Source organism: Pseudophryne corroboree, chromosome 6 (genome assembly GCF_028390025.1).
Source record: "Pseudophryne corroboree isolate aPseCor3 chromosome 6, aPseCor3.hap2, whole genome shotgun sequence".
Classification (NCBI taxonomy): Eukaryota; Metazoa; Chordata; class Amphibia; order Anura; family Myobatrachidae; genus Pseudophryne; species Pseudophryne corroboree.
The window spans coordinates 123,385,896-123,400,948 of record NC_086449.1 but is presented as its reverse complement, the minus strand read 5'-3'; the positions used below and the strand labels follow the sequence as shown (position 1 = coordinate 123,400,948).

The window sequence follows — 15,053 nt, the reverse complement described above, 5'->3', positions numbered from 1 at the left end:
ACCACATAACTCCGGCACAAACGTTAGCATGACAGGAAAGGCTCTGCCTCACCTCACCGCACCTCACTACAGTGACATTATGGCCAGGTGACAGCTGATGTGACAATCCCTACCAGAATGAGGTGTATGAGGAAACATTAGACACAATTTCTTCGTTTATAACTGATGTATTAGCAGCTGTACCAGAAGAAAGCAGCAGAGACCCTTGTGTAGCACATTCTGCTGCTGCTAGCCCTGCTTATATGAATAACATTATGTGGAACATCCATATGGCAGCTGCAAGTAACAAACTGGTGTTGGCACCTAATAATCATGTAATCACATAATGTAATGAGTGTGTTGTCATGGTGATTACATCATACTGTAGTAACCTCAAATACTCAGTGCTCCCTCTGATCCCTGCGAATGCGATGCGTCTACGCAAGCAGGAGCCAGGACTACATCTCCCGGCATGCTGCGGGCGGGACGGAAGTGACATAATATTGAGACCCCCATACCCGTCTTCTGCGCTGCTTGCGGTGTGTGTTGTGGAGACATGTGATGGTGACCGGCAGCAGCCAGGTGAGGAAGGAGCATATATACACTGATCATGTCTCATACACTGCGGCTCTCTTCTTCCTTCATGTCTGTGCCAGGTCGTGCGCCTGTACTCGATTGTGGCTTCCTGGCTGTGCCATGTAGTGCGCCTGTGCTTTATGGTGGTTGCTGGCTGTGCCATGTAGTGCTCCTGTGTTTTATAGTGGGTGCCTGTGCCATGTAGTATGTCAATGCTTTATAGTGGGTGCCTGGTTGTGCCATGTACTGCACTGTGCTTTATAGTGGGTGCCTGAGCTATGTAGTGCTTCTGTGCTCTATAGTAGGTGTCTGTGCCATGTAGCGCGCCTGTGCTTTATAGTGGATGCCTGTCTCTTGCCATGTAGTACACCTGTACTTTATAGTGGATACCTGTGCCATGTAGTGCTTCTGTGCCCTATAGTAGGTGTCTGTGCCATGTAGTGCATCTGTGCTTTATAGTGGATGCCTGTCTCTTGCCATGTAGTACACCTGTACTTTATAGTGGATACCTGTGCCATGTAGTGCTTCTGTGCCCTATAGTAGGTGTCTGTGCCATGTAGTGCATCTGTGCTTTATAGTGGATGCCTGGCTCTTGCCATGTAGTACACCTGTACTTTATAGTGGATACCTGTGCCATGTAGCGCGCCTGTGCTTTATAGTGGATGCCTGGCTGTGCCATGTAGTGCTCCTGTGCCGTTTAGGTTGCTGCAGCCTCTTCTAAGGCCAGGTACACATTAAGCAATGTATTGGCCGATATTGTGTTCCGATGTGAATTAGAACAATATATCGGCCATATCAAACAGTGGTTTCAAGTTCAGAACGTGGGACCCCTGGTATGGTGTAACTAAACTGCTTATAAACATCAGTAAACTTGTTCAGAACATTAAAATGTGTATCCTCATGGTCTCTCTTCTGCCGTTGTGGCTCGCTCCACTTTGCTCGCCGCAGGTTACTATTCCCAATAGACGTCCATGTAGATAGTTCTCTGAGGCAGCTTATTTATGCTCACCCAGGGGGTCCCATGTTCTGAACTTGAGCCCAAACAGTGTTTGTTTAATTGCATGTTCATGAGCGTCATCAGCGTCGTCGTACCATCTGATGTGCTGCATGTCAGTTGGGACAACCCTGCTGATGACCCCATGCAGCTTAATGCGGGATGTACCGCTATATCACGCGATCGGACTGGGCAGTGTGTACAGCTGCGCAATATATCTGTACATCGGCTGTCCCATTGCATAAAAAACACATAATTCTGATATGTACCTGGGGTTATATAGCTGCACAATCTGTGACTGTACAGCATCTGCTCGCTCATAGTATTGTATCACTTAACAATTGTATTTAGTGTGCGAGTGTATGTATGTCTGAAACCAGCTGTACACACCAAAGCCTCCAATAATAGGAGTGCATGGCACATACTGTGGTGCGTGAAAGTTTTTGAACCTTCAGAATTTTCTCTATCTCTACTGAAATTTGGTCTAAAACTACCTCGGACTTTCACACAAGTCCTAAAAGTAAATAAAGAGAACCAAATCAAACAAATGACACAAAAATTAGACGTGCTCAGTTTTTATTGAGGAAAATTATCCAATATTGCATATTTGTGAGTGGCAAAAGTATGTGAACCTTTGCTTTCAGTATCTGATATGACCCCCTGTGCAGCAATAACTGCATGCAAACGTTTCTGGTAATTGTGGATTAGTCCTCATCGGCTTGGAGGAATTTGACCCCATTCCTCTGTACAAAACCGCTTCAACTCTGTTATGTTTGTGGGTTTCCTCCCATGAACTGCTCTCATCGGGTCCTTCCACCACATTTCGATTGGATTAAGGTCAGGACTTTAGGCCCATACACACTAGAAGTTTTTGAGCTCAAAGCAGCTCACTTTTGGCGTTTTGAGATTCTTTGAGTTCAAAATCTACTGGTGTGTATGTCCTGGCAATGACCGCTGATGCGCGCTCCCGCATCATTACCAGCGAGGTGGGCAATCGTGTGTTTTGCACACAGTGTTTTGCCCACCTCGCTGCTTGTTCATCCATCATCACTCAGTGTGTACGTTGCCAAGCGAAGATGGGTGACCTGTCCTGCACTCGCCATGCTCCCTCCCCAACTCACGAAGCAGCAGCAATGACAGGTATCCACTGCAACCAATATTTCTGCCTGTCCCCCAGCAATATATACATTACTGGCAGAGGCCAGCAATGTATATATTACTGGCACCACTGTCCACCAATGAATATGTATGCCAGTAATATATACATTACTGGCAGAGGCCAAGGCCAGCAATGTATATGTTCTAGCACCACTGTCCACCAATGTTTATGTATAATATATACTAAGGGGTGTATTCAATACCTGTTGGATCCTTTCTGATGGAAAGGATCCGACAGGTCAGTTTTCAATGAGCGGCACAATCCGACTGTTGGATTTGGCCGCTCCCGACAGACGCTCCTCACCGGTCCACGCTCAGTCCCGACAGACGCTCCTCACCGGTCCACGCTCAGTCCCGACAGACGCTCCTCACCGGTCCACGCTCAGTCCCGACAGACGCTCCTCACCGGTCCACGCTCAGTCCCGACAGACGCTCCTCACCGGTCCACGCTCAGTCCCGACAGACGCTCCTCACCGGTCCACGCTCCGTCCCGACAGACGCTCCTCACCGGTCCACGCTCCGTCCCGACAGACGCTCCTCACCGGTCCACGCTCCGTCCCGACAGACGCTCCTCACCGGTCCACGCTCCGTCCCGACAGACGCTCCTCACCGGTCCACGCTCCGTCCCGACAGACGCTCCTCACCGGTCCACGCTCCGTCCCGACAGACGCTCCTCACCGGTCCACGCTCCGTCCCGACAGACGCTCCTCACCGGTCCACGCTCCGTCCCGACAGACGCTCCTCACCGGTCCACGCTCCGTCCCGACAGACGCTCCTCACATGATCCTGTCCCCTCCTACCTGTCCCCTCTGACCTGTCCCTACTCTCCCGTGTCATCTCCCCGGTTCTGATGATGTCAATCCAACTTAAAAAAAAAAAAAAGTCAGATTGACATTGTCGGAACCAGGACCAAAACCTGTAGGATTGGCTCCGTTCCCGACACTTAAAATGTGGATTCTGACAAGTCGGGAATTCCTGACTTGTCGGAAAAAATGGCCCGGCATTGAATAGGTCAGAACGCTTTCCGACCTAAACCTGTTGGAAACTGCAGTCTTCCCGACAAGACTCCAGTTTCCGACAGGTATTGAATATACCCCATAATATATAAACTGCGTTTATATATGTCTAGTGTTCACTCTAGGCTGTTTTAGCAGGGCGCCGCGCCCTGTCCGTTTTTTAACAGGCAAAACCCGCCCTGCCCCTTTTGCGGCGCCCTGCTAGAACAGCCGCCCGCTCCCTGCCCTCCCGGCGTGTATAGATGCCGTGCGCATGCGCGCGGCATCCATTCACGCATTGGGAGAGAGCTGGGGGAAGCCCAGCACCGACGGAGGTGCTGGGCACGCCCCCAACAGTGACGTCGGCGGCCACAGACGCTCTCTATAGTAGCGTCTGTGGGCCGCACCGCCCCCTAAAATGACGGAGGCGTGGCCACGCCCCCTAATTTGCGTGGCCGCGCCCCCATTTCGTCCGCGCGGCTTAGCCGCGCGTGCACATGTGCCCCCCTGAGTCCGACGCCCTGCCCCTTTTCACTCCTAGAGTGAACACTATAAGTCACCATTCATACACCTTACGGCAGCAGTGTCCCCCCTTTTAAGACCTTACGGCAGCCGTGTCCCCCCTTTTTACACATTACGGCTGCCGAGTCCCACTTTTTTAAAATGGCCCATGCTCCCACCCTTGGTATTCAAACCCAGCCCATTATAAAAGTAGCCTTTCTAATGAAAAATTTTCAGCAAAGTCTTTCGCCTCCTGAAAATCTCTTGCTCTTTGGGAAAATAGCTCAGTGTGTATGCACAGAGATGTTGTCAAAGTCTTTTCAAATGAAAGTCTCCTGGTGTGTATGGGCCCCAAAACTTTACATTTATTCTACCTTAACTGTTCTCTGGTCGAATGATTTGTGTGGTTTAGGTCGTTGTCTTGCTGTGTGACTCGCGTTCTCTAGAGATGTATCTTATGGACAAATGTCCTGACATTTTCCTGTAGAATATTCTGGTATGATTCAGAATTCGTTGTCTCATCAATGATGGCAAGTTGTCCTGAGCCATATGCAGCAAAACGACCCAAACCATGATACCCCAACCAGACAATAAAAACCCTCACAGATGGTATGAGGTTTTTATGCTGGAATTCAGTGTTATCCTTTCTCCCAACATAAGGCTTCTCATTTAATCCAAAAAGCTCTATTTAATGGCCCCCATACACTTGTGCCGTGCCCCGCGACATAACATCGCAGGGCATCGCACCGGCAGTTCAGGTGCGATGATATCACACCTGAACTGCCAAAGTGATTACCATGGTAATCACGTGATGGGCACGTCACCGCCGAGTGGGAGCAGCCTCTAGAGGCTCCCGGCGGGTGCCCATCGTACATCGCATTGCGATATATTGCATATGTTAAAAAACAAAAAACAAAACATACGATCGCACTGCGATGCGAGAAATATTATGTGCAGCACATACTATCATGAGACGCGACATCGCGTCTCATGGTACCTTTGTGCATATAATCCTTCAATTTCTCTCACAGATGCGTTCGAAATCGAAGGATAGCACCTAATATCTCACAAGTGTATGGGCACCATTAGACTCATCTGTCCACAAAACATTATTCCAATAGCCTTCAAGTGACCTTTAGCAAACTGGAGACGGGCGGCAATGTTCTTTTTTGAGCGTAGCTTTCTCCTTGCAATCCTGCCATGCAACACCATTGCTGTTCAGTGTCCTCCTGGTGGTGGACTCATGAACATTAGCATTAACTGATGTGAGAAAAGCCTTCAGTTGCTTAGAGGTTACCTGGGGTTCCTTTGTGACCTTGCAAAATATTAGACGCCTTGCTCTTGGCGTGATCTTTGTTGGTCCACCACTCCTGGGGAGGGTAATTTGGAAGGTTTGGAATTTCCTCCATTTGTACACAATCTGTCTGACTGTTAATTGGTGGAGTCCAAACTCTTTAGAGATGATATTGTAACCTTTTCCAGCCTGGACTGGTGTGACAGTCTGAGGTAGTTTTAGGCAAAATTTCAGCAGAAATATACAGAATTCTTAAGGGTTCACAATCATTCAAGCACCACTGTAAATGTATTTGCAGAAATGAACATAGAGCCAGCACATCCAAACTGCAGAAAAAGTTTATAAAAGGTTTCAACATTTCAGCAGAATAGATATAGTGTAACATAAAGAGGTATAACTGCTTTAATCCAATAAATACTTAACATATTGTCAGGGTGATCAAACACAGTCAGCCCGTCGTCCTCAAGTATACAAAACAGCCCTCAGCCCTTTGCTAAGTATTTTTTGGTTTAATGCTGTCATACCTCTTTGTGTTACATGCACTTTATCTTTGCTGCTGAAATGCTGAAACCCTTTATAAACTTTTTTTTTTTTTTTGCATTTTGGATGTACTGACGCTTTGTTGATTTATATTTTTAAAATCACTCGCCCTGCGCAATCTTAATTTTTTATCTTGTCCCTTTCACCACTTCCCAGGATGTCTGACGCCACTAAGAAGAATGATTCTGCTTCTGGTGGTCCCAGGACCCCAGCTGCAGGTGCAAGAGGCCTGGTTGGGCGCAGACCATCCGCTCCCGTCACACCAGGCCGCCTTCCTTCTATCCGCTCCCGGGATCTTACCCTAGGTGGTGTCAGGAAGGTGAGATTAATCTCTTGATAGTTTTTAAATAATTATTTATGACCAGTGTATGATCTGAATGACAACACTGAAGGGATCCTTATGATGTTGTGGGTCTGTAATTCTGTGTCTTTCTTTTCCCTTTGTTACGATGTGCAGGTTTCCCTCTAGAGAGAATATAATGAAATGTATAGATCACAATATCTGGATTATAATGTCACAGCAATTTTCTGCATTGTATTTTGTAATATGGAGGGGAAGACTAGATGGCTGAGTGTTGGGTTTCACTTGTTTTTTTTTTGTCTGTGACTGAGGTTAATTATATTCTGTTTGTTTCCAGAAAACTTTTGCTCCAAACATAATCAGTAGGAAGATAAAAGAAGAGTAAGGATTTTCTCTTACCTATATACTCTTCCTCTCTACTAATAAGGGCTTTGTCCCTCTTCCCAGCTTTCTTTACTTGCTTTTTGTTCCATATTTATTACTTCTCCAAATTGCTTTCTCCCCAGTGGCTTCATATACCTTCACTTATAAACTATTAAAACTCCATCTATGTTTTGTTTCCTTTTCATCCCCATCCCTGATGCACATATCATCTTTATATTTAAACACATCTTGGAGAGGGAGAGATAAAGTACCAGTCATATCATCTTTATATTTAAACACATCTTGGAGAGGGAGAGATAAAGTACCAGTCAATCAGCTTGTAACTGTCACTTTTTCCTCACTCAGGCCTAAAGAGGAGGTGTCTGTAAAACATGAACGGTCTGAGCGTAACCGAGATCGGCGGGGGGATGGAGCAGGGAGAGGACGTGGAAGACCACAAGTTATCCAAAGTCACTCCATTTTTGAGCAAGGACCGGCAGAACAGCTAAAGAAAAAAAGTAATGACCGATACCTGAGAGGGCTTTGTTTCGTTTTTGTGTTTCTACGAACTGTATCTAAAGTCTATGTTACTGATTGAACTTGTTCTTGCGTTCCCTGAAGCTGGGTGGGATGGGCCCGCAGATGTGGGTGAACTTGGTCCCTCACACATAATTAACATAAAACGGGAGAAAAGGGAAACTGAAGAGGAGACTAAACAGATCCTGCGAATGCTGGAAAATGACAAGGTAATGGGACACGTCCTTCTACCGGGATGTAGTTATGTGACCGGCGGTCAGGGGACTATTATTCCCCAATACTGTAGCTTCACTTTAAATCTTTTCTTCTTTTCTTCCCATCTTTTTAACCCCAATATTTTTGCCTCTCACCGTCTTCTTCTCTAGTTTTTGGATGACCCAGGTTTGAAGAACGATGTACAGAATCAGCCTGTGCAGCTTCCTCTTGCACACTCAGGCTGGTTGTTCAGAGATGAGGAGGAAGAAGAGGACATAAAGCCCCCGCAGATGGCCCCTAAAGAGGAGAAGATGGAAGTGGAAGCCTCATCAGTCAAAGGTCAGTAGCCTTCAGTAAAATCACCTGTGTCTATAATAACCTCTGCAAATGGGAGTACATGGCTCATGGCATTCTATCAGACTAGGTGTGAAATTATTAAGACCACAAACATCTTCACACATCAATATCTGATTTTGATAACATTATGGTAGACGGCACACTGCAGCAGACAGTTATAATAATGTAGGGGGTTTATTTGGGAATTGAAACCTAATAAGGGTCACAGATTATTTTAAATCTTCCAGTGAAGGAAGAACCAATGGAAGATGAAGGCGCGTGGAAGTCTCGTGTCCCTACAAGCAAGCCTCCGGCTGTAAAGAAGGCCCCCGAGAAGAAGGATGTCTCTCTTCCAGAGTTACTAGAATCTTTACGCATCTCTGGAGAGGAAACTCTCTTTTTTATGCAACTTCCTGACACACTCCCAGGGCAGCCGCCCACCCAAGACTCACGACCTGTCAAAACTGAAGTGCAGAGTGAGGATGGTCACATGTTGCTGGTTAAGGACAAGGTGTGTGTGAGGGGGGAGACATCCGGAAATATGGCATGCTTAGGTTGATGATTAATAGTAGTCAAAGGTGTCATTTTGTGTTCCAGCACCCCTATGGTATTTCCACAGGGAAACATCGGGGTGTAGAGATGGATCTTGATCCAGGCACCAACAGGCTAAAGCTTTAGACTGTCCCAGGATGCATTGGGGCCTCCTCTATAACCCCACCTCCAGGCACTGTGAGCTCGGTTTTCGAGTTGGCGCCTGCAGAAGCAGGTCACTTAACAGGGGGGCTGCAGTGGGCAGCCCTGAAAAATCTTTTAGAAGACTTCAAGGGCCGCAGCACTTACATGTCAGGGTGACATTCTGTGCTGTGGCTCCGTCACCTCCCCAGTGGCGTCACATACTCCCGCTGGCTCTGTTCCCGGGTACTTGCGGCAGAGACGCTCCGGCTCTAGGCACACGGTTGCAGACGCTCTCCTGGTTCGCATGGCTGCTACTGAAGGGAGGAGGTAAGAGAGTTTCCCAGGCGGGACCCGCCATTAAATCGTGTTCTGGTCGCAGTCTAAGGAGACGGACTGCGACGCTGGCGTGGACACTATAACAGAGCAGGGACCCCACTATATCCACCAGGGCATAGGAGTACAGGTCGGATATATAATACCACTTTTACACTCGCAGGAAAGTTCATTCCCGGGAATGTGTCCCGGTATATTTGCCGGGACACATTCCCGGGAATGACCCTTTCACATTAGCGGGCTGACCCGGCATATTGCCGGGTCAGTGACGTCACCGCCGAGTCTCCCAGAGGCGGTGCTTGGAGATAATCTTCTCCAAGCACCGCCTCCTCCTATGAAGAGAACGGGTGCCGGGTCGCCTTGACCCGGTATACCCGTTTACACTGGCAGCTTCCCGGGACGGTCCCGGGTTCAACCCTGCTTTTGACCTGGGATGAAATCCCGGGATGCTCGTCCCGGGAAATTGTCCCTGTACCCATTTACACTGAGAAGAATCCCGGGATGATGCGCGTTCACGTGCAATATCCCGGGATTTTTCTGCGAGTGTAAAAGGGGTATTTATATCCTCTTTATTAAGACTCCATAGTACCAGGTGGTGAGGACCAGCATAGGGGGGAAGGCGCTTGACCTGTAGCCCCTCCCCCAGCTCCGGGCGCTATCTACTGCTGGTGTTCCTGCCCTGGAGCTGCCTCACACTCTCCCTGACTGAGACGCTGGGCGCCATTTTCTAAGCATAGTTGCGACTGGTCTCCGGGACTGAAGGGCAAGGACTCCTCTTTAAAATCGCCTGTACATCAGCACCGTGATTTTACAGACACTTAAGTATTCTACATGTCATTAATAAGACAGCGATAGTTAAGAACAAGTGTACCTGTGACAGAATATATTGTATGAGTATTCTGATATATACATCCGGTCTCGGCCTGCGCATTGATATATATATATATATATATATATATATATATATACAGTCAGGGCCATAAATATTGGGACATTGACGCAATTCTCAGATTTTAGGCTCTGTACACCACCACAATGGATTTGAAATGAAACAAACAAAATGTGCTTTAACTGCAGACTTTCCGCTTTAATTTGAGGGTATTTACATCCAAATCAGGTGAACGGTGTAGGAATTACAACGGTTTCTATATGTGCCTCCCACTTTTTAAGGGACCAAATGTAATGGGACAATCGACTCAAAAGCTATTTCATGGACAGGAGTGGGCTATTCCCTCATTATTTAATTCATTATCAATTAAGCAGGTAAAAGGTCTGGAGTAGATTCCAGGTGTGACATTTGCATTTGGAATCCGTTGCTGTCGACTCTCAATATGAGATCCAAAGAGCTGCCACTATCATTGAAGCAAGCCATCATTAGGCTGAAAAATCAAAACAAACCCATCAGAGAGATGGCAAAAACATTAGGTGTGGCCAAATCAACTATTTGGAACATTCTTAAAAAGAAAGAACGCACTGTAGAGCTCGGCAACACCAAAAGACCCGGAAGACCACGGTAAACAACTGTGGTGGATGACAGAAGAATTATTTCCCTGGTGAATAAAAACCCCTTCACAACAGTTGCCCAGATCAAGAACACTCTCCAGGAGGTAGGTGTATATGTGTCAAAGTCAACAATCAAGAGAAGACTTCACAAGAGTGAACATAGAGGGTTCACCACAAGATGTAAACCATTGGTGAGCCACAAAAACAGGAAGACCAGATTAGAGTTTGCCAAACAAGATCTAAAAAAGTCTTTACAGTTCTGGAACAACATCCTATGGACAGATGAGACAAAGATCAACTTGTACCAGAGTGATGGAAAGAGAAGAGTATGGAGAAGGAAAGGAACTGCTCATGATCCAAAACATACCACCTCATCAGTGAAGCATGGTGGTGGTAGTGTCATGGTGGCGTGGGCATGTATGGCTGTCAATGGAACTGGTTCCCTTGTATTTATTGATAATGTGACTGCTGACAAAAGCAGCAGAATTAATTCTGGAGTGTTTCGGCAAAATATTATCTGCTCATATTAAGTCAAATGCTTCAGAACTCATTGATCAGGTCTCATATGATCTCCTTAACTCTGGAGGTTCGTCTGTCGCTGACCTGGTGGCTACAGGACCAGCAGTTAAGCAGGGGCCGTCCCTTCTGGATCCCCAACTGGGTCCTACTGATGACAGATGCCAGTCTGAGGGTTTGGGGCGCGGTGTTGCAGCAACACTCCTTCCAGGGTTGGTGGACCAAGGAGGAGTCATTCCTCCCGATAAACAATCTGGAATTGCGGGCGGTGTTCAATGCTCTGTCTCTTATCCTGCCTCTGTTACAGAACAGGCCTGTTAAAGTACGGTCAGACAATGCCACTACAGTGGCATACATAAACCATCAAGGAGGCACTCGAAGCTGCATGGCAATGATGGAAGTATCAAAAACCCTTTGTTGGGTGGAACGCCATCTGCCAGCAGTATCGGCAGTGTTCATTCCAGGAGTCCTCAACTGGGAATCAGATTTCCTCAGTTGTCAGGACGTGCATGCCGGAGAGTGGAGTCTTGATCAGGAAGTCTTTAAACTCCTAGTGGACAAGTGGGGACCTACCAGGTGTAGACCTGATGGCATCTCAACACAATCACAAACTTCCTGTCTTTGGATCAAAAACTAGGGATCCTCAAGCAGCGATCGTGGATGCACTAGCAATTCCATGGAACTTTTGGCTGCCCTACGTGTTCCCTCCAGTGTCACTTCTGCCCAGGGTACTGCGGAAGTTCAAACAAGGAGGAATTCTAGTTCTAGTCGCTCCAGCGTGGCCCAGAAGGCATTGGTTCTCAGACCTGCAGAGTCTATCGAAAGAGCGTCCTCTTCTACTTCCTCAGTGGCCAGACCCCCTCGTTCAGGGCCCTTGTGTCTACCCGGACCGCCAGACTGGCTATTGACGGCGTGGCTCTTGAAGCATCACTCCTGAAGGTAAAAGGATTCTCCAAGGCGGTTATCCAAACTATGTTGAAGGCCTGCAAACCGGCATCTGCGCGGATTTATTATAGGGTCTGGCATTCTTACTTCACCTGGTGTGCTGCTAAGAATTACGATGCATACACATTCAGAACTTCCAGACTTCTGGCTTTTCTGCAACAAGGCCTGGACTTAGGCCTTCGTCTGGCCTCCCTCAAGGTTCATATTTCTGCCTTGTCGGTGTGGTTTCAGAGGAAACTTGCATCTATTCCTGATGTTTATACTTTCACTCAGGGTGTGTTGCGGATTCAGCCTCCCTATGTCCCTCCTGTGGCTCTATGGGATCTGTCTGTTGTCCTGAATGCCCTGCAAGTGTCTCCATTTGAACCTCTTCAGTCAGTGGACCTTAAATGGCCTACCGTCAAGGTCCTGTTCCTACTGGCTATCACCTCTGCTAGTTGGGTGCCAGACTTAGGCGTTTTGTCCTGTCGTTCACCCTTCCTGATATTTCACCGTGACCGGGCAGTTCTTAGAACTCGCCCGGGTTATTTACCTAAGGTGGTGTCATCTTTTCACCTTAACCATGAGATTGTGGTTCCGGCCTTCATCTCTTCTGGTTTGTCCGCCAAAGAGTGGTCTTTGGATGTGGTACGGGCTCTACGAATATACGTGGAGAGGACTGCCTCTGTCAGGTGGTCAGATACCCTTTTTGTACCTTCTGGTTTTCACAAACGTGGCTGGCCTGCAGACAAGCAAACCTTGGCCAGATGGATTAAAATGGTGATTGCACAAACCTATGCTCAGGCTGGACTCCCAGCTCCTGCTGCTATTAAAGCCCATTCTACTCGGTCTGTTGGACCTTCTTGGGCGGCCCGCTGAGGCGCGTCCGCTGAACAATTGTACAAGGTGGCTACGTGGTCCTCAGTGAACACGTTCATTAGGTTTTATGCCTTTGATACTTCCGCCTCCCAGGATGCTTCCGTTGGATGCCGGGTTCTTATACCTGCTACGGCGCGTCCCCACCCATGAGGAACTGGTTTAGGACATCCCCGATGTTTCCCTGTGGAAACCAATGTACCCGACTACAGAAAAGGAGATTTATGGTAGACTTACCATTATTAAATCTTTCTGCAAGGTACATTGGTTCCACAGGGCGCCCACCCTGACACACCCAGCTTCTATGGGGTTTGTATGGCATTAGCTGCTGGTCCCTTCTCCTGAATGTGGTTCTTTGTGACTAACCTCTACCTTCTCTCTTACCTGCTCCTGCATTGGACTGGTTAACGAAACTGAGCTCACAGTGCCTGGAAGCGGGGTTATAGAGGAGGTCCTAATGCATCTTGGGACAGTCTAAAGCTTTAGCCTGTTGGTGCCTGGATCAAGATCCATCTCTACACCCCGATGTTTCCCTGTGGAACCAATGTACCTTGCAGAAATAAAGAAATAACAATGCCACTGGACATTGGTACAGGCTGATCTAGAATAGGGATATAGTTAATATCGACGCTGGGAACCCAACTGCTCAGAATACCGACAGCTGCGCCAGGGCCATTTCCACTTGTGAGTGTCCACAACACCATAGAGTGGGAATAGAACTATCGCTCGCCCCGCTGCCAGCATTCCGACAGCTGGGATCCCGGTGTCGGTATATGGACCTCCGGGATCCCGGTAGATTTTTTAGTCTTTCTGGGTAAGTTTTGTGATGTAGGCCATGCACCATTTTAGTTGCCCTTCTCTGTACAGTCTCTAACGTATTAATATTTTTGTGAAGATATGACCTCCAGAATTGAACACAGTATTCCAGGGGTTGAGGATGGGATCCCGGAGGTCCATGTACCGACAACGGGATCCCAGCCGTCAGAATGCCTGCTGCGGGGCGAGCGATAGCACCTTGCGTGCTCGCTGTGCCTGCCACATTTCTATTCCCACTCTATGGTGTTGTGAACACCCACGAGAGAGAATAGCCCTGGTGCAGCCGTCGGTATTCTCGGCGGTGGGGATCCCGGCGTCGGTATTTTGACCACCGGGACCCCGACCACCGGGATATTAACTACATCCCTATTCTACATCAGCCTGTACCAATGACCTATACAGTGGCATTATTATTTCTTACAGGTACACTGCAATGGTATATGCAGGGTGAAACATCAGAGTATGGGAACACTGCAAAACTATTGTGGTGGATCGTTAACATTTCAGTACTCAAAATGCGCAGCTTAGTGATAATATAGCACAAAATAAAAAGAAACAATATAGCCCAAAAACCATTACATTTTATCCTCAATAGCAGTAAAAGGAGATTTATGGTAGACTTACCATTGTTAAATCTCTTTCTGCTGCTTATTCCTCTCCCTGTGCACCCAAGCATACTCACAGCCCTACTGGCAGTATCTTACAGGACATCTACACCATTTAGTAGCTGTTTCTTTAAATATGCCACTCACAAGACCCTCTCATGTGCAGGAAAGTATTTCAATGTTATGAAATACAAAAATGTGTTCAAGCTACTGATACTAGCTAAGGTTATTGTAACTAGAAAATGGCTACAAATGATTTTTTATACAGGTTGAGTATCCCATATCCAAATATTCCGAAATACGGACTTTTTTGAGTGAGAGTGAGATAGTGAAACCTTTGTTTTTTTGATGGCTCAATGTACCTAAGCTTTGTTTAATACACAAAGTTATTAAAAATATTGTATTAAATGACCTTCAGGCTGTGTGTATAAGGTGTATATGAAACATAAATGAATTGTGTGAATGTAGACACACTTTGTTTAATGTACAAAGTTATAAAAAATATTGTCTAAAATGACCTTCAGGCTGCATGTATAAGGTGTATATGTAACATAAATGCATTCTGTGCTTAGATGTAGGCCCCATCACCATGATATCTCATTATGGTATGCAATTATTCCAAAGTACGGAAAAATCCGATATCCAAAATACCTCTGGTCCCAAGCATTTTGGATAAGGGATACTCAACCTGTAATAGGACTGCATTAGTAAATGAGAATAATCTCTACACTGCTAGGAAGGCCCTGGACAAACACCATAAATGGTGGTCCACGTGGTACTTATACCGTTATGGTAGCAGCGGTGGAGAGGGGGAGACTGTTATTGTGTGATAGCCTCCGGGGGGCCACTTGTGCACTTTTTGCGTGTTTATGTTGATGAGAATGTATTGCTCTGCGCACATTCTGTGCTATGCTCGTATTACCAGGATTATATCAAAGTTACGTGGTAGTATTACCTTTGTCATGATGTTGCTCATGTCTGACTTGTGTTTGCTTGACTCATAACTATAATTTGCCTATATTACAGGTTTTTTTTT

General features: G+C 46.9%; 1 protein-coding gene across 1 annotated transcript in view; it reads left to right on the top strand.

The window, feature by feature from the left end:
• Positions 1 to 429: 429 nt before the first annotated feature.
• POLR3D (RNA polymerase III subunit D) overlaps positions 430 to 15,053 on the top strand; it is a 37,331-nt gene continuing 22,707 nt past the window's right edge. Inside the window, exons 1-7 of the mRNA XM_063931807.1 lie at positions 430 to 561; positions 6,194 to 6,356; positions 6,676 to 6,719; positions 7,068 to 7,219; positions 7,323 to 7,447; positions 7,604 to 7,772; positions 8,018 to 8,280. Coding sequence (XP_063787877.1) covers positions 6,195 to 6,356; positions 6,676 to 6,719; positions 7,068 to 7,219; positions 7,323 to 7,447; positions 7,604 to 7,772; positions 8,018 to 8,280 — 915 coding nt within the window. The 5' untranslated portion in view covers positions 430 to 561; position 6,194. The remainder of the gene's footprint in view (positions 562 to 6,193; positions 6,357 to 6,675; positions 6,720 to 7,067; positions 7,220 to 7,322; positions 7,448 to 7,603; positions 7,773 to 8,017; positions 8,281 to 15,053) is intronic.